This window comes from Sphaerodactylus townsendi, linkage group LG15, assembly GCF_021028975.2.
Source record: "Sphaerodactylus townsendi isolate TG3544 linkage group LG15, MPM_Stown_v2.3, whole genome shotgun sequence".
Lineage (NCBI taxonomy): Eukaryota > Metazoa > Chordata > Lepidosauria > Squamata > Sphaerodactylidae > Sphaerodactylus > Sphaerodactylus townsendi.
The window spans coordinates 19,480,819-19,499,657 of record NC_059439.1 but is presented as its reverse complement, the minus strand read 5'-3'; the positions used below and the strand labels follow the sequence as shown (position 1 = coordinate 19,499,657).

The window sequence follows — 18,839 nt, the reverse complement described above, 5'->3', positions numbered from 1 at the left end:
ACAGCCGACCAAGTCCCTCCGATGAAGTCGCGGATGTAGCCCCTTCCCTTTATTTCTGATTCAAGTTGCGCTTTTCCTCCCGCTCCAAAGTTCTGTGCCAAACTGCTTCAGGCTAACAGCAACGTTGTGCACGCTTTGACATTATGCTGGAGTCAATTTGAACTCGCCTCACTCTGTGCCTGAAATTCAGAAAGGTTCAACGTAGTTCCCTCCAAGATTATCTCTTTGTATGTCTTGGATTGGATCAGATCCGTTCCCCCTCAAGGTTATTATTGTGTAGTGTGTAACTAGCAACCTGGTGGAATCTCAGGTCCTTTTAACTGGAGATGCCCGGAATTGAACCTACGACCTGCGTACATGGCAAAAACCTGCTACTGAGCCACAGCTCCTCTTCCTACGAGACTCCTGCTTCGTCACATTTCAAAAAGGCTTTGGACAGCAGAAAAGCTGTCGCTTCCTTCCATCAATTGATTGTATTTCCCTACAAGATGAACCCTAGGCTGTCCAAGAAGGTTCTCTTGTGAGGAGAGGATCGGAAGAAACTTGTAAGTTGCTTTGAGACTCCTCGCGGTTGAGAAAAGCGGGGTACAAAGCCAAATTCTTATTAGTATTTTGATGGGAATTTACAATCCCTTTTATTTATTTGTTAGCTTTCAGATGATTCTGCAAACTTGGGGAAAACCCCAAGTTTGAAGAAACAGGTCTGGGGAAAGTGTGCCTCCTAGGTGCAGATTTAAGTATCCACAAATGGGGACACAGTTCGGAATTAGATATCTCAATTCCAGGAGGTTGCCAGGCCTGGAAGCTGGCATCCCATCCAGAGACATTCCATTTTCCAAATCTTCCTCAAATTATAATTACAGATGCCCAGAAGCGGGAAAATGAGCTTATCCTGAGCTCGTTCCCTCAGCTGTGCTGATTTTCAGCCCGCCCGGCAATGAAGCAGTCACACCCCTTTGGCTGTAATAAATGTAAATCCACAGTTCTGCCCCCTCTGCTGTGATCAGCATAATAAGTGGTTATCCCCCTTCCTTGCTGACACAGAGGATTCTTCTTCGCCTTTGCGCTATAATCAGTTTAATGTATGATTACAGAGTCTGGGGGCTGGCAAAAGAACAAGGCCGTTAAAGAAAACGGGTGGCCAGTTATTAGAAAGCGAGCGGTAAAGCAAGGATGCCAATTATATTGATTGTGAGGAACAGGGAACCCAAATGGACCAAGCCTCTCTCCCTGACCTCAGTAGGTAATGCTCAGCATCATAGCCACCATAATCAATAGAGTAGAAGCTGGCCTCCTTTCTCTTCAGAAACGTGCATCAGAAAAGTGTCCACCCTACAAAAAAAATACTGCATTCTGCTCAATCTATATTCCGCTCCATCTGAAATCAATTTCTGTTCATCGGACTCGCTCTCTAAAACGGGCCTACTGTTCAAAAGCAATATATTTCGTCAGACATTTTATTAGCGAATCATGTAACGGTGACATTCGTAAATTAATTAAATTCTTAAATTATCACCTTAATGTAAAGTCACGCTATCATCTCCCTCACTTCCAGGTAGGGAAACCAAGACGCGCTCCCTGGGCATCTTTTGCTAGGCATTCAAACCATTGTTGTGTGCGTTTGAAATGCTCGAGCAGCATTTCAACGCTACGCTACACTGTTCACGTTCGAGAGGAGCCGCCACACAAGCCTCCTTCTAATATTCTCATTGGCCAGCTATGTAGCCTGCTGGCAGCCCATTGGCGACGGCGTTCCAAGCCTACCTCCTTCATCTGCATACCCCCTCCTCCTCCACTCCCACCCATTCACCCGTACGTTCCCGCCCTTACTACGCGGCTTGGCTTCGCTCAGCCCAGCCGTCGGCGGGTTCTCCTCTCCATTGGTCACAAGGCCTGTAACTCCAAACACTCGCCGGGCGGAACGTTCCATCCCTCCCACTCCGGCGAAGCCCCCTTTTCCTTTATTGGCTGCCTGTCTTTGAGTGCCGCGGATCTCTCGATTGGCTAACCCAGTCCGGTCTCTCCATTGGCCGCTTTGTCCTCCAGCTGGCCAGTGATTGGGCGAGAGGAGGGATCGCTTCTCCCCCATTAGGAATCGATTTTTGCCCACTGGCTGCTGCTGAGCCCGGCTCGGAGGGGAGGATGAAGCGCGGCTCGTGAGTCTTCTCCCTCCGGCGCGTGCAGGCGCCTCCCCGCGCCCTCCTACCAGGGGCGGCTGCCAGCCCGCCTCGAGGAGCTGCCGCAGCGGCATCGATCCAGCTCCGCCTGAGCCGGGCGAAGGGGCGGAGCGATACGCCGGCGACTTATCGGCTGGGGGAGGGGTAGGCTGCAAATGGGGCGAGGGGGCTGCTGGCCTTTGCTGCTGGGGTGGGGGAGCAAGTGGGGAGCGGTAGCTTAGGGGGATCAGCATCGATCTGCCAAAGCTGCGGGGGTTGCAGGTGGGAGAGGAAAGGGGCACCCAGGAGAAGGCGGGAGGGGTCTGTTATTAGGGGAGGGGGGTAGTAGGCCTTCTTAGGATCAGGTCTGCCCACCCCCCACCATGCACAGGGGTTGGGGTGGCTGAGTTTGGAGACGCAGAGCAGGTGACTATTCACCTCTAGTTTGGGTCTCCTCCTTTCTATCCTGACTAGAGGGAATCAGTCTCTGAGTAGCTGGGAGGGGTTGGTGGATAGGTCAGTGTGCTTGTATTGGGGGTAGCAAGAAGCAGGGGGGGGGGGGGTCAGGGTTTGAAATTGTGGGCCCTGTCAGAAGGGAGGCCCTGGCCTCGGAAGAGACTAATGGAGGGGTGAGGGTCCTCACCAATTAGTGGTGGGGGCTCCGGGAGAGGAATCTGGTTTGGGAGGTGATGTGATGGTTAGTATCCATTTGGGGAGAGGCAGGGTCAGTATTCTTCTGTGCCAATGGGATCAATGGGTATGAGAAGGAGCATCTTCAGAGGCGGGGCTTATTATTACATGGGAGCTCCGTATTATGGTTATTGGTAATTTGCTTGGGGGGGAGGAAACTGTGAGGTCCGCTAGGGGGGTTCTAGTGAGGCCTAACCCCTCTTGTTTCTTGTTTTGCAGGCTCTCTGACGCCACCACACCATGCAAGTAGCTGAGGATGCCTGCACCCATCTGGAGGATGAGCTGCTCTGTAAGTGGAAAGTAATTTGTGACTCCCTCCCCCCTGCCCTCTATCCGGATCCCTGTGATCCCATTTGGATGATCTGGAAGGGGGCATAAAGTGGGCAGCTGTTGAGGTGTCACTTGTTCCCAAACGTTCAGTCATTTGTAAAGGCTTCCCTGACTGGGTGCCTGAGGGTGGATTTTGGTTGCCTCCGGAGCAGAATATTGTAAGAACATAAGAACAAGCCAGCTGGATCAGACCAGAGTCCATCTAGTCCAGCACTCTGCTACTCGCAGTGGCCCACCAGGTGCCTTTGGGAGCTCACGTGCAGGATATGAAAGCAATGGCCTTCTGCTGCTGCTGCTGCTGCTCCCGAGCACCTGGTCTGCTAAGGCATTTGCAATCTCAGATCAAGGAGGATCAAGATGGGTAGCCATGGGCAGGGAAGATGAGCTGAACGCTGCTTGATGTAATTAATGCAACCAACTCTCCTTACATTTTCATGGCAAAGACTTACAAGCAGAATTCTTGAGGTTCTGCAACCTATCGGCAGCCCGTCTATAGCAGAAATATGCCACGGGGGCCTTTCTGTGGCATGAGGACCACGGGTAATTTAGTGGGGGTACTCCTGGAAAAGCTCCAACTATGGCATAGAGTCAGTGAGGTATAATGGTTAGAGGGTGTGAACTGGGAAGGCAGCTCAAAGCTCTTCTCAGCCAAGAAACTCACCGGCTGTCCTTGGACCGGTCACCTAGCCTGCCTCGCAACATTGTTGTGAAGACAATATGGAAGAAGGATCGCCTTGTGTGCCCTCTCAGTTTCATTGTGTAATGTCATTTCTATTTTGCTGTTCTCCCCTATGGAGATCCAAAAGGGCTGATAAGGTTGCTCTCCATTTCTCAATTTTGTCTTCGCAACCTCAGTTCCGAAGGGGGATTTGACTGACAGCGACAGCCTCTAGGTCTCCTGGCAAGATTCTGTGGTGGAATTGGGTCCTCTAGACCAGGGGTAGGGAACCTGCGGCTCTCCAGATGTTCAGGAACTACAATTCCCATCAGCCTCTGTCAGCATGGCCAATTGGCCATGCTGGTAGGGGCTGATGGGAATTGTAGTTCCTGAACATCTGGAGAGCCGCAGGTTCCCTACCCCTGCTCTAGACTCTAGTCTGCCAGTCTAAGATACATCTTCCCTAAAGGTAGGATAGGACAGGTGATCCAGTCAAAATGTGCATTCATCACTGATTCTTTAGGGCACTTCCGCACATGCAGAATACTGCACTTTCAATCCACTTTCAATGTACTGTGCAGCTGGATTTTACTGTGCGGAAGAGCAAAATCCACTTGCAAACAATTGTGAAAGTGGATTGAAAGTATATTATTCTGCATGTGCAGAAATGCTCTAAGAGAGTTTGTTCTGCGCAGGCAATGCAAACGGGTTAAATGAACCCCGTGCTGTCTGTGTCGCTGTTTGCATGGTGGACCCATGGGCCACCCAGGATTGCTGGGATCCCGGCATCAGGATGCAGCATGGTTCACGCAGGAAATACTGTGTTTCCCTGTGAACTACGCACCTCATAATCCCTACCCACCCAAGAATTTCCCCACACATAGTTACCGGCACAAAATAGCAGCCATCTAGAGAATCCACTCTAATGGTGGCCGACTGGAGAATCCACCATAATGGTAGACAGGAGAGGGGGGAATAGAACTGTCTTGCTTGTCGTAATTCGCACAGGCAAGCAGGAAATATCTGAAACCCGGATTAAGAGAAAAAAGATGCTAATTTAGCAACTTCCATTTAGAAGAAGAAGACTCTGATTTATATCCCCCCTTTCTCTCCTGTAAGGAGACTCAAAGGGGCTTACAAATTCCTTTCCCTTCCCCCCTCGCAACAAACACCCTGTGAGGTAGATGGGGCTGAGAGAGCTCAGAAGAACTGTGACTAGCCCAAGGTCACCCAGCTGGCATGTGCACAGGCTAATCTGAATTCCCCAAATAAGCCTCCACAGCTCAAGCTGCAGAGCGGGGAATTGAACCCAGATCCAGCCAAATATAATGGGTTAGAGGTGTTTGGGGGGTGAGTTCTGTGGAAACATCTCCCCCGTAATGCTTTTTTCACACCCCTAAACCTGTTATAAATTTCCTGTGCAGAAACACCTAGAGAGAAGATGAGCTTTTGCAAGGATGTGCTGAATTTCCAAAATGCTCTGAGAGTCAAGGGAACCAGAAAGAACCAACTGCTGCCTTCTTCCCTACATCTGCGTTGAGATGGGGGAGGGCAAGAAACCTTGCTTTAGAGAGGAAAACCACAAGATCCTAAGTGATAGTCATCTCCCTGCTGTCTCTTGTGCCTAGGTGTGGGTGTGAGGCCTCCCATACGTTACACTGATCTCCGAAAACACTCACATAGCTGAGGGGTGACTCACTTTCCGCAGAATATTAGGGCGCGTCCCTGTTTTACTTTCAAGATCTCGCCAGAATGAAAAAAATACATGGTCTGGTGGTGACCACGTTTGCGAATCTCTCGTGCAAGGCCAAGCCTGTTACTGGCCCCTTCAGTGCTGCACTATTGCTTATTCCCTGGCTTAAAATCCCCATTCTGCCACGAAGAAGAAGAAGAGTTGGATTTATATCCCCCCTTCCTCTCCTGAAAGGCGACTCAAAGGGGCTGACAAATTCCTTTCCCTTCCCACCACAACAAACACCCTGTGAGGTGGGTGGGGCTGAGAGAGCTCCTCAGAACTGTGACTAGCCCAAGGTCACCCAGCTGGCATGTGTTGGAGGGCACAGGCTAATCTAGTTCACTAGATAATCCTCCACACCTCAAGTGGCAGAGCGGGGAATCAAACCCGGTTCTCCAGAATAGAGCACACCTGCTCTTAACCACTATCCCACGCTGGAAATGTGTTCTCCCAGATCCTAGTCTGATACTCTCCTCGCTATACCCCACTTAACGCTGCACGTAATAGACCGTTGTGCTGAGCATTGGATTTGGGAGAAAAGGCCAAGCCACTTTTTCCAGGCTGTGGAATTCAGGCGCGATCGGTTTCATGAGCCTCTCTGTTTCTCCATAGTTTGTGAAGACTGTCGCCTGTACTTCCGGGACTCCTGCCCGCAGCACGGACCGCCCACCTTTGTGGCTGACTCTCCAGTCCCAGAAAGGGCTCCCTCGCGGGCACTGTTATCCCTGCCGGAGGGCCTGCTGGTCAAGGAGCGATCCCAAGGAGGCTTTGGAGTCTGGAATGCTCTGCCCGCCCTGCCTCGAGGCTGCATCTTTGGGCCCTACGAGGGCGAAGTGGTCCGGGAGCACGGTGACTGCACCCGTTATTCCTGGGCGGTAAGACATTGCCAAGCACCCCACGTCCACATGCCCGCTTGTCACGCCTTCCGCCTAGCCCTTATTGTGCTCTCCTGCATGATGAAGAAGAAGAGTTTGGATTTATACCCCACTTTTCTCTCCTGTAAGGAGGCTCAATGTGGCTTACAAGTGCATAAATCCAAACTCTTCTTCTTCAAACTCCAGATTAGAGTTAACTACTATTCCACACTGATGAGAGTTACCCGGCGGGTGAGTGACTTGTAAGTTGTTGTTGTTGTTGTTGTTATTTATTATTTATTAAATTTATTATTATTTATTTATTATTTATTAAATTTATTGTTATTTATTTATTATTTATTAAATTTATTTATTTGTTGTTTATTAAATTTATTATTTATTTATTACTTTAATATTTATTAAATTATTATTATTATTATTATTATTATTATTATTATTATTATTATTAACAATAATTAAATTTAGTATAATTCCCTATCCCCGAAGGGCTCAGGGAGGTGTACAGATAGAACATCAGCTAAAAACATACATATAATTAAAACAACAGTCATATCTTAGAACAGTGATGGCGAACCTATGGCACGGGTGCCAGAGATGGCACTCAGAGCCCTTTCTGTGGGCACACATGCACAGAGTTCATCATGTGGGGGGGCAGAAAATTACCCCCCCACACACACACATCTAGGCTAGCCTGGGCACGATCCTTTACCTGGGAGTAAGCTCAGTTGCTGGCAATGGGCCTTGCTTCTGAGTAAACCCTCCTAGGGTTGTGATTCACCCATTGAAGCGTTGCACGGTTGCTTCACCAAGCTTACTCCCAAGTAACGTGTGCCTCGGAGCCAACCATTTTTTCTAAACTAAAACCTCAATATCCAGGTTAAATTGCCGTGTTGGCACTCGGTGATAAATAAGTGGGTTTTGGGTTGCAATTTGGGCACTCGGTCTCGAAAAGGTTCGCCATCACTGTCTTAGAACATTGCCCGCGCCCTTACGAAACCCTCCTAATGCGAAATAATGGGTCCTGATGGTATTAGGGCCCATGGGGGTAAAGAGGAGGGGGCAGGTGCACCCTCAGCGGCCGGTCTCTCCAAAGTCCCGGTGGAACAACTCAGTCTTACAGGCCCTGCAGAAATCCCCAAGGTCCCGCAGGGCCCAGACAGCTGGAGGGAGAGTGTTCCACCAGGCCGGCGCCAAAGCCGTGAAGGCCCTGGCTCGAGTGGAGGCCAGCCGCATCATTGAGGGGCCAGGGACCTCCAGTAAATTGGCCTCTGCTGAGCGCAGAGGTCGAGTTGGGACATATGGGGTAATGCGGTCCATCTTCTCCAATCGCCATGTTCTACCTGTTCTACCCATCTTACCTGGGTTGATAGGAACTGTAGTGTCCTCTGACCTGAATGTGGAAAGCCAAAAACTACAGTAGAATTCACAGCCAAAGAGGATAGCCATTGGCACTTCGTGGAATCTGCCACTGAGGTTATGAGGCCGGGAGCAGGGTCTCCTAAGCAGTAGATGGAAGTGCTCTTTTTAGTTTGGCCTGAGCCTATCCCGAAAACACTCTTTAAATTGGAGGGAGAGTCAGTTTCCAGGTCCCCAAATACCCCCCAAAGTTTAGTAGTGTGCCGGCAGAATCCTAGCATTGCATCAAACTAATACCTGATACAATTGCTGATATTTGTTTGGGTTGCTTGAGTTGGATGGGTTTGTTTTGGTTTTGCAACTCGGGAGCAGACATGACAAATTAGTCATGGTATGGATCGTGCTTTTGAGAAGTAGCTAGCCAAAATGACGGGCTGAGGCTCATTCCGCACATGCAGAATAATGCACTTTCAAACTGCTTTCAGTGCTCTTTGAAGCTGTGCGGAATAGCAAAATCCACCTGCAAACAGTTGTGAAAGTGGTTTGAAACATTATTTTGCGTGTGCAGAAGGGGCCTGAGTCTGAGCTTGTTCCCCTGCTTCCTTTAGCCTCTGTCCCATGTGGGTTTTGCCCCTGTAGGTCTTACGATCCCATCTGTTCTAAAGAGAACCCCCTCCTTTACACCAGTAGAAAAGCTAGTTGGATGTAACCCATTGGGTGTTTTCTGCCCTATGTAGTCAGCAAATCCCAGTTGCATTTAACTGCAAGTTAATTGGGTATTGCAGATTATTTTTTTCTGGTTTCACAGCCTGCATTTCTTCCTTCAGCTTGTTTCTCCCCACCAGGGACACAAAACAGCTTGCGTCATTCTTTTTCTCCTTCATTTTATCATCCTTGCAACCCTGTGAGGTGGGCTAGGCTGAACGTGTGTGACTATCTCAAGGTCACCTCCCTGGCAGATCCCAATTCGGCACTCTAACCATTCCACCCCACTGACCCACCAGCGTGGTGTCGTGGTTAAGAGCAGGTGGATTCTAATCTGGAGTACCGGGTTTGATCTCCACTCCTCCACCTGAGTGGCAGAGGCTTATCTGGTGAACCAGATGTGTTTCCGCACTCCTGCATCCCTGCCGGGTGACCTTGGGCTAGTCACAGTTCTCTCTGAACTCTCAGCCCCACCTACCTCACAAGGGGTCTGTTGAGGGGAGAGGAAGGGAAAGGAGCTTGCAAGCCACCTTGAGTCTCCCTACAGGAGAGAAAGGTGGGGTATAAATCCAAACTCTTCTTCTAAAAGGTAGTATGAAAACCAGAACTGGCTTTTTTACAGGTTTGGGAAGGGCATGTTGGCAAAGAACAATTCGATGGTTGCTGTACAAGCTGGTTTCCACCGCCAAGCAAATGAAGTGTCTGAATATTCATTACATAAAGAGCAGAATAAATGTCACTGAAAATACACTTGCTTTTCTTGCTTTACTCTGTATCTCTCAAGCCTAAATTACAGAATTTGCATTCTCCGGGGTGCTGGGATTTATATAGAATTCTCGGCAGAAGCAAATAAGGAGCGTGGAAAATTTCAGGAAGGCAGGAGGAGACCGTGAATGTCATGAATGTACAATAAATTGGCGCTGCGCCGATCCATATGCCACCCACTTCCTGCCTGGCTTTTAAGCAGCTATCTGATGTGATTTGTACGTTTTAAACAATTGCGATAATGAGCGCTAGAAACTTGCCTTTCTGCAGAGCTTGTCCAAAGCGCCGGCTCACGTCGCCCCTTCGCAAGCCTTTCTAAAGCCAGCGCGGTGCAGTGGTTAAAAGCAGGTGCGATCTAATCTGGAGAACCGGCTTTGATTCGCCACGCTGCCACTTGAGCTGTGGAGGCTTATCTGGGGAACCAGATTAGCTTGTGCACTCCAGCGCATGCCAGCTGGGTGACCTTGGGCTAGTCACAGTCCTTCGGAGCTCTCTCAGCCCCACCTACCAAACAGGGTGTTTGTTGTGAGGGGGGGAGGGAAAGGAGTTTGTAAGCCCCTTTGGGTCTCCTTACAGGAGAGGAAAGGGGGGATATAAATCCAAGTCTTCTTCTTTAAATGGAAGTTGCTCACATCGCCCCTTCGCAAGCCTTTCTAAAGCCAGCGTGGTGCAGTGGTTAAGAGCAGGTGCGCTCTAATCTGGAGAACCAGCTTAGATTTGCCACTTGAGCTGTGGAGGCTTATCTGGTGAACCAGATTAGCCTGTACACTCCCACACACGCCAGCTGGGTGACCTTGGGCTAGTCACAGCTTCTCAGAGCTCTCTCAGCCCCACCCAACTCACAGGGTGTTTGTTGTGGGGGGGGGGAAGGGAAAGGAGATTGTAACCCCTTTGAGTCTCCCTACAGGAGTGAAAGGGGGGGGGATATAAATACAAACTCTTCTTCTGTGTGTGTTGGTTTTTGGAAAGGCCTGCAGGGAGGGGGCTGTGTCTTAATGGCAGAGCATCTGTTTTGCATGCTGAGGATCATGAGTTCAGTCTCCGGTATTTCCAATTAAAAGGACTCTGCCGCAGGGGGCGTGAGAGCTACTGCCTGTCAGAGTAGACCAGTTGTCTTGATAGGCCAGGGGTCAGATCCAGTAAAACATAGCTGCATGTGTTCATGTGCTGCTTACTCGCATTCACAGGCCAAAAGTGTTGCATCTGAACAAAACGGCTTGGAAAAAGGAGACCTTGCTGGTGTTTGTCTCTTTAACAATTGTTCAATCAACCCTGCTTGATCAGGTTATAACGGACCATCAGCCTATTGAGCTCGGTGTCCTTTTCTGTAGCCGGAAGCCTCTCGGAGTGTCACAGGCAGAGGATAGTTGTCCTTAGAACTAAGAAGAAGAATTTGGATTTATATCCCGTTTTTCTCTCCTGTAAGGAGACTTAAACGGGCTTACCATCTCCTTTCCCTTCCCCCCCACAACAAACACCCTGTGAGATGGGTGAGGCTGAGAGCTCCAAAGAATTGTGACTAGTCCAAGGTCACCCAGCTGGCATGTATTGGAGGGCACAAGCTAAACTGGTTCACCAGATAAACTTCCACAACTCAAGTGGCAGAGCAGGGAATCAAACCCAGTTCTCCAGATTAGAGTGCACTTGTTCTTAACCAGTACACCACACTGGCTCTCTGGCTTCGATTCTAGGAATGAGTTCCACGTGCTCTAGATCAAGGGTCGGCAACCCACGGCTCCGGAGCCGCATGCGGATCTTTTGTCCTTGTACTGCGGCTCCCTCGTCAGGCGCCTAGGAAGTTAACTTGCACCCACAGAACTCCTGCGTAGACTCAAATCTTCCGTCAGGAAGTGCCAAAGATTGAACAAGGGACCTTCATGGTCCAAACCCCGAACTGCCGTGGATGCATGGCTCCTTTAATCGCCTCTTAGTGATACTCCGGAGGGAGATGCTGTGATGGTAACATTGTTTCCATTCATGAAAGTGGTGATTATGCTTACACCTTGAGGCAAACCATTCATGAGCTTAAAGACAATTATTCAGTCATTGAATTGACATCCAATACGTATGAAAAGAGACAACAGCTAAAGCAGTAGCCTTTATTGAGGTGAACTTGTTAACAACAACGAAGGAAGATACTGTCTACATCGGTGTTACTGAAGTTCTCCCATTGGAGATATCTGTATGAAAAAGAATATTTATTATAGCAATTGCATTTTATGTATGTCTAGATATTGGAATTTATAATGAAGAACAAAAGAACAAGCCAACTGGATCAGACCAGAGTCCATCTAGTCCAGCAGTCTGCTACTCGCAGTGGCCCACCAGGTGCCATTGGGAGCTCACATGCAGGATGTGAAAGTAATGGCCTTCTGCGGCTTTTGCTCCCAAGCACCTGGACTGTTAAGACATTTGCAATCTCAGATCAAAGAGGATCAAGATTGGTAGCCGTAAATCGACTTCTCCTCCGTAAATCTGTCCAAGCCCCTTTTAAAGCTATCCAGGTTAGTGGCCATCACCACCTCCTGTGGCAGCATATTCCAAACACCAATCACACGTTGCGTGAAGAAGTGTTTCCTTTTATTCATCCTAATTCTTCCCCCCAGCATTTTCAATGAATGCCCCCTGGTTCTAGTATTGTGAGAAAGAGAGAAAAATTTCTCTCTGTCAACATGTTCTACCCCATGCATAATTTCATAGACTTCAATCATATCCCCCCTCAGACGTCTCCTCTCCAAACTAAAGTGTCCCAAACGCTGCAGCCTCTCCTCATAAGGAAGGTGCTCCAGTCCCTCAATCATCCTCGTTGCCCTTCTCTGCATGTGATTGTAATACGCATAAGCCACTGCGCAGCACATGTGCGTCACGTGATTTTTCGGTCCGTACTCAGATAGCTGATGTTTTGCCAGGTACAAGACATTGTGTTTTTGCAGTCTTGGCAAATGTTTGAGCGGGAGGGGTGGAGAATCAGGTTTGAATGCAGAAAGGCCTAGGTTCGGTCATTTTTGTCTCCGTGTGGATGATGGGAAAAACTCTGGACTGCCGCTGCAGATTAGAATAGGTACCGTGTTTCCCCGAATATAAGACAGTGTCTTATATTAATTTTTGCTCCCAAAGATGCGCTATGTCTTATTTTCAGGGGATGTCTTATTTTTCTGTGTTCTGTTCGTCGGGCATGCTTCCAAACAAAAACTTTGCTATGTCTTACTTTCGGGGGATGCCTTATATTTCGCACTTCAGCAAAACCTCTACTATGTCTTATTTTTCGGGGATGTCTTATATTAGGGTAAACAGGGTAGTACTGGCTTCAGTGGACCAGTGAGCTGGCTCAGGAGCAGACAGCTTCATGTCTGTTCTTTTCCCTCCATTGAAGGAAAATTACCCTGGAGACTTTCAGTGGTTGGAGCAATACTTGGCTGTGGAACTGTTGGCTTTTCTTCTGATTCTCCCCTCCCCTATCCAGGTGCGGGACAACGGCTACTACTTCTTTATTGATGCCTCCGATGAGTCCAGATCCAACTGGATGAGGTGTGTATCTTGGGCGAGACGGGCCGTGCAAAGAATAAGGGGATTTGCGCAGATCACAGCTTGGTGCCTATGCTGTGTTAGCTGGGATAAGCTAAAGGTGGCTTTTGAATGCCCCCACTGGAATTTCCCCCTGGTATATTCTGACTTGGCCATTGGGGAATATTTCAGAGTACCCTCTAGACTCCTGGCTTGCTGTCCCCAAGAGGTAAATGCTCTGGTTACTGCGCGGCATCCCCACCAAAAAGTAGAACATGACGCATGCCCAAAGCTACAGCGTGTGACTCATGCCTCTGTCTCATTGCAGATACGTAGCATGTGCCTCCACTGAGGACGAACAGAATCTGACAGTTTTTCAGCACCGCGGGTACATCTACTACCGGGTCTGCCAGACCATACCTGCCGATACAGAGTTGCTGGTGTGGATTGGAGAGGAGTATGCCCGCACGCTGGGATTGCGCTTGGGTAGGCAATGGGGGGGAATGGGAGAGGGAATGCATGTTCTCAGCATCTCAGGAGCAGCAGTGGCGTAGGAGGTTAAGAGCTCGTTTATCTAATCTGGAGGAACCGGGTTTGATTCCCAGCTCTGCCTTAGCTGTGGAGGCTTATCTGGGGAATTCAGATTAGCTGTGCACTCCCACACATGCCAGCTGGGTGACCTTGGGCTAGTCACAGCTCCTCGGAGCTCTCTCAGCCCCACCCACCTCACAGGGTGTTTGTTGTGAGGGGGGAAGGGAAAGGAGATTGTAAGCCCCTTTGAGTCTCCTGCAGGAGAGAAAGGGTGATATAAATCCAAAACTCTTCTTCTTCTTCTTAACCCAGCATATCTGGAGGAGAAGAATGTCTGAAGACTAAATAGGTGGACCTCTTCTCTTGCTGCGGATACCAGATAACAGCAAAATGTATCCCTTGGCTGTAAAGCACTGCTGTGGGTGGGCGTACGTTGTGCTGTGGGCAACTTGCTTTCTTGTGTTTTTACCTCTGTTAATATCCGTCATGAAATATTACTTGGGGAGGGGGCATAGCTGTAGCAACTTTTATTGCAGTATGACTCAGAATCCAGTGACCTTTTCAGCACTGTTTTTAAACTCCTAGATTGCCCATTTCACATGAAAGAATGCACATACCCCTGTGGAAGAATATAAGTTGCCAATCACTCTACAGTAATGTTCACCCTCCTTTCTTGGGGACCAAACTTCCAGGCCCCACGGAGAGTAAAGTTAGGTACCCCCAGGCAGGGATTCACCTTGACATTTTGTTGCCCGCTTTGAGATTTGAATTCTTCAGAGGCTCAGTGTCAAGGGCATGCGTATTTGTTTGGAATATGCTGCCACAGGAGGTGATGATGGCCACTAACCTGGATAGCTTTAAAAGGGGCTTGGACAGATTGATGGAGGAGAAGTCGATTTATGGCTGCCAGTCTTGATCCTCTTTGATCTGAGATTGCAAATGCTTTAACGGTCCAGGTGCTCGGGAGCAACAGCCACAGAAGGCCATTGCTTTCACCTCCTGCATGTGAGCTCCCAAAGGTACCTGGTGGGCCACTGTGAGTAGCAGAGAGCTGGACTAGATGGACTCTGGTCTGATCCAGCTGGCTTGTTCTTATGTTCTTATGTTCTTAATCGCTGATCTCTCCAGTGAACAGAAGGAACCCTCTCCAGCTCAGAGAAGGGGTGGGGGGTTATTCCTGAGTTTTTGCTGTGAGGTACTCAGAGAGCCTCTAAAACACAGGAGACCACACTGAAGTCCCCACCCTTCTGAATTAGGAATAACTCTACAGAGCAATGGTTCTCAAATGTTTGACTGTTGCTGAGCCTGTCTTAATAATATCTCAGGCTATTATTGCATGATTATTTTATTTGTGATGTACAAGCAAGGGCAAATTGGCCCATGACGTTCTCAGGGCGTCTTACCCTAGCGTGGTGGGATCCAACCAGTTCGCACCGGTTCAGCCGAACCGGTAGCTAACTGACTGAATCCCACCAACCCAGGGTAGGACGAGCGACAGGCTTTTGTGAGCCCCAGAGTCGAAAGGTCCCAGCCGCTCCAGGGCTCAGAAAGGCCCCTCACTCACCCTTCCAGGCGAAGCTGCATCCGCCGCCTTCCCTCACCCTCCCCCCCCGCCAGCCACGTTCCTCTGCAGAAGCCAGGTGAGTGGTCGGGGGAGAGGCCAGAGGTGGTGGCGGGGTGCAAACCATTAGCTAAATTAATAAAATCCCATTGTTGGTCCTACCCCTTCACACTGGTCCTGTCAGAGAGTCACAATCCATTTTTGAGTCCCAAAGTTTGCGAACCACTGCTTTGGAGGGACTTGATGGGGTGTGGTGAGTTTTCAAGACCCTATCTGGTTGTGCTGTTCAAGGATGCACAAAGCAACGGGACAGCTCCCGGAACTGAAGTTGGCTCTCTTGCCCCTTGAGATGCACCTGGAAGGCTCTCACTGTTTTTCTCCTCTCCCCAGGTGAGCACTTCAAATACGAATTTGGCGAGAAGGAGCTGCTGATGAAACTCTTCCAGGAGCTTCACCTCAAGACCCCGCCCTCACCACCAGCTTCCCACACCCCCTCCTCCCGTACGCAGTACCTGTGCGGCGAAGCTGCGGCCTCTTCCCTCCTACCCCTCCACAAACCGGGCCTTCCCTCGGGAGGAAGTGCTTTCCCTCTGCTAGAAGGGACCCAAAACCTCGTGGGGTTGGGTCGGGCTCAGAGCCGCTACTGGACTTTTTTTGGGTTCCAGGGCGACGCCTACGGGCGCATCCTGGACAAGAGCAAAATCATCTGCAAGCTGTGTGGGGTCCGGCTGAGCTACAGCGGCAACACCACCAACCTACGCCAGCACCTCATCTACAAGCACCGGTGCGAGTACAACCAGCTGGTCGGGACGCAAAGCGCCACCCTCGAGAAAGGGGGGGCGGGGCCGACCGAGTTCGGAGCCGCCCGGCCCCCTGCCCCTGGCAGGACCACCCGGGCAGTGGCGGACTTTATCGTCCTGGACTTGATGCCGGTGGAGGTGGTGGAAGGAGAAGGCTTTGGGCAGATGTTGGGCGTCTTGGACCCCAGCTACAAGCCACCGGATGCCGCCTCCCTGGCGCACACGGTGCTCAAGGACATGTACACCCAAGTGAAGAGGAAGATCTGGGAGCTGGTGCGGATCCTGCCCCAGTGCTCCCTCAGCATCGACGTGTGGCGGCACAGCAGCACCCTCACCTACCTCACTCTGACTGTGCACTACGTGGACGACTGCTTCGAAGCCCGGGCTCGAGTCCTCTCCAGCCGCCCCGTCCCAGAGGAGCCCAGCGCCGAGAGTCTCGTGGAGGCTCTCGCCGAGGCGGCCAAGGAATGGGGGGTGCATGAGAGCACCTCGTATACCGTCGGGCGCCTCAGCCCCACCACCCAACAAGCCACCGCGGCGCTGGGCTGGACGGCCTTGCCTTGTGTCGGGGAGGCCCTGCGGGCGGCCATGGAGGCCGTGCTGGGCCAGCCGGCTGCGCAGAGCGCGTTGGAACGGCTCCGCCGTTTGGCCTCCTGGGCTTTGACAGGGGCGGGCCGTGGGGAGAAACTGTGGACCCAGGAGCCCCTCCTGCAGGTCCACCTCAGCCGATTCCTGAGGGAGGGGGGCAAGTGGCACAGTGTCTACATGGTCCTCCAGGGCCTGTTGGATCACAGCGAGCCCCTGGCAGGGTTTGGTCCAGACGGAGAGGTGACGCTGCGTCCCCAGGACTGGGCCGCCCTCCAGGATACGGTGAAAGTCCTCAAGCCCATGGCGATTGCTACCTCGACCTTTACCAAAGACCCCTTTTCCAGCCTCTCCTTGGTCAAGCCCGTGCTGACCAGCCTCTTGTACAAGCACTTGGTGCCCAGCGAGTGGGACTCCGCCCTGGCCCGCGATGCCAAAGCCGCGGCTCAGAAGGAGCTGAGCCAGCACTTCTCCGATCCGGATGTCAACCAAGCCCTGAACTTGGCCTGCGCGCTGGACCCCCGCTTCCGGGGCTTGGATTTCCTGAGCCACTCGGACCGCGTGGAGACCTTGCATTTGCTCAAGATGGAAGCGTCGCGCCTGGCCAGCACCCCTGCCTTTTTGACTGCCGGTCTGCCCGACGTCGCCGCGCCCCCTGCCAAGCAACCGAAGCAAGATGCTGGCATCGAGTTCCTCCTGGGAGACCTGTGCAGCGTCCGCAGCGCCTCGGGCGCCGGCTCCGCCCACCAGCAGGCCGAGCAGGAAACGGCCAGCTTCCAAACCAGCAAGGCGTCTGCCCTTGGCCAAGAACCCCTCCAGTGGTGGAAAACACACCACACCCAGTACCCTCTGCTGGCCCGAACAGCCCGCAAGCTGCTCGGCGTGCCTGCCACTTCAGTGCCTGCTGCCTGGCTGTTCAGCAGTGCCGGCGACGCCATCCAAACCAAGCGTCAAGCCCTGACGCCCGAGCACGTCGACATGTTGGTGTTTCTCCACGGCAACCGAGCCATGCTCTATTAGAACAGGGGGGAGGCGTCATCTTCCTTTCCAAAGAGTTTTAGATTTGTTTTTTCCCCTTAAGGGATTGGGGAAAAGGTACACCTCGTGCTTCCCTTTCTCCCTGCTTCCTTGGCTGGGCTGGAAGAAATAGCTGATCACTACCACCCCCTGGAGAGGCATGGTGTGTGTTTTGGAGAGGAATAGGGAAGGGAAGAAATTATTTTCTGGGGCAGGGGTGTATGTTTTCAAGAATGGTTTGGATTGAAAGTTATAGTGGCTGTAACTGAAAGAAAAGAAATAGCTCTAGTGGAGAAAGAGAGCTAGGAGCAGGAATGGTGTGGTGTGGTGGTTAAGAGCAGGTGGACTCTAATCTGAAAGGTTTGAGCGGCTGACTCTTATCTGGTGAACTGGATGTGTTTCCCCGCTCCTGTACGTGAAGCCTGCTGGGTGGCCTTGGGCCAGTCATAGTTCTCTCAGAACTCTCTCAGCCCCACCTGCCTCACAAGGTGTCTGTTGTGGGGAGAGGAAGGGAAAAGGAGTTTATAAGCCGCCTTTGGACCCCTTACTGGAGAGAAAGGCGGGTATAAGTCCAAACTCTTCTCTTCTTCCTGAGGAACATGTAAAATGGGTGGGGGTCGCATGTGGGGCAGAAATATGGGGAAGCCTGATAGGCTGGCAAGGAAACATGAATGGTATGTGTAGGACTTGAGGGTGGAGAGACCATTGCTGAGTCAAAAAGGGAACAGGGCTGGAATTGCTCCTCAAAGAGAAATGAATAGGTGAAAGAATGAAGAACAAGGATCGCTTACGTTGGGTTGGAAATATAAACGATACGGGCATCTTCCATTTGTGTTGGGCAAAACAGGAGCTTTGGCACCCCCCCCCCCCCACCCCCCCCACTGCCCACCCCCCCCCCCCCCTGGCACCCCCCCCCCCCCCCCCCCCCCCCCCCCCCCCCCCCCCCCCCCCCCCACCCCCCCCCCCCCCCACCCCCCCCCCCCCCCCCCCCCCCCCCCCCCCACCCCCCCCCCCCCCCACCCCCCCCCCCCCCCACCCCCCCCCCCCCCCACCCCCCCCCCCCCCCACCCCCCCCCCCCCCCACCCCCCCCCCCCCCCACCCCCCCCCCCCCCCACCCCCCCCCCCCCCCACCCCCCCCCCCCCCCACCCCCCCCCCCCCCCACCCCCCCCCCCCCCCACCCCCCCCCCCCCCCACCCCCCCCCCCCCCCACCCCCCCCCCCCCCCACCCCCCCCCCCCCCCACCCCCCCCCCCCCCCACCCCCCCCCCCCCCCACCCCCCCCCCCCCCCACCCCCCCCCCCCCCCACCCCCCCCCCCCCCCACCCCCCCCCCCCCCCACCCCCCCCCCCCCCCACCCCCCCCCCCCCCCACCCCCCCCCCCCCCCACCCCCCCCCCCCCCCACCCCCCCCCCCCCCCACCCCCCCCCCCCCCCACCCCCCCCCCCCCCCACCCCCCCCCCCCCCCACCCCCCCCCCCCCCCACCCCCCCCCCCCCCCACCCCCCCCCCCCCCCACCCCCCCCCCCCCCCACCCCCCCCCCCCCCCACCCCCCCCCCCCCCCACCCCCCCC

At 52.5% G+C, this 18,839-nt stretch overlaps 1 protein-coding gene across 2 annotated transcripts; it reads left to right on the top strand.

The window, feature by feature from the left end:
* Positions 1 to 2,059: 2,059 nt before the first annotated feature.
* LOC125443985 (E3 SUMO-protein ligase ZBED1-like) lies at positions 2,060 to 17,710 on the top strand. Of its 2 annotated transcripts, none has more exons than XM_048516419.1 (6): positions 2,060 to 2,156; positions 3,066 to 3,135; positions 6,182 to 6,444; positions 12,734 to 12,798; positions 13,103 to 13,260; positions 15,257 to 17,710. In XM_048516419.1, the coding sequence occupies exons 2-6, from the start codon at positions 3,087 to 3,089 to the stop codon at positions 17,269 to 17,271; spliced, it is 2,550 nt and encodes an 849-aa protein (XP_048372376.1). In that variant the 5' UTR covers positions 2,060 to 2,156; positions 3,066 to 3,086; the 3' UTR covers positions 17,272 to 17,710. The 2 variants fall into 2 exon arrangements, with proteins under 2 accessions (XP_048372376.1, XP_048372375.1); XM_048516418.1 differs by having other exon boundaries at positions 2,084 to 2,321.
* The last annotated feature ends 1,129 nt before the right edge of the window (positions 17,711 to 18,839 follow it).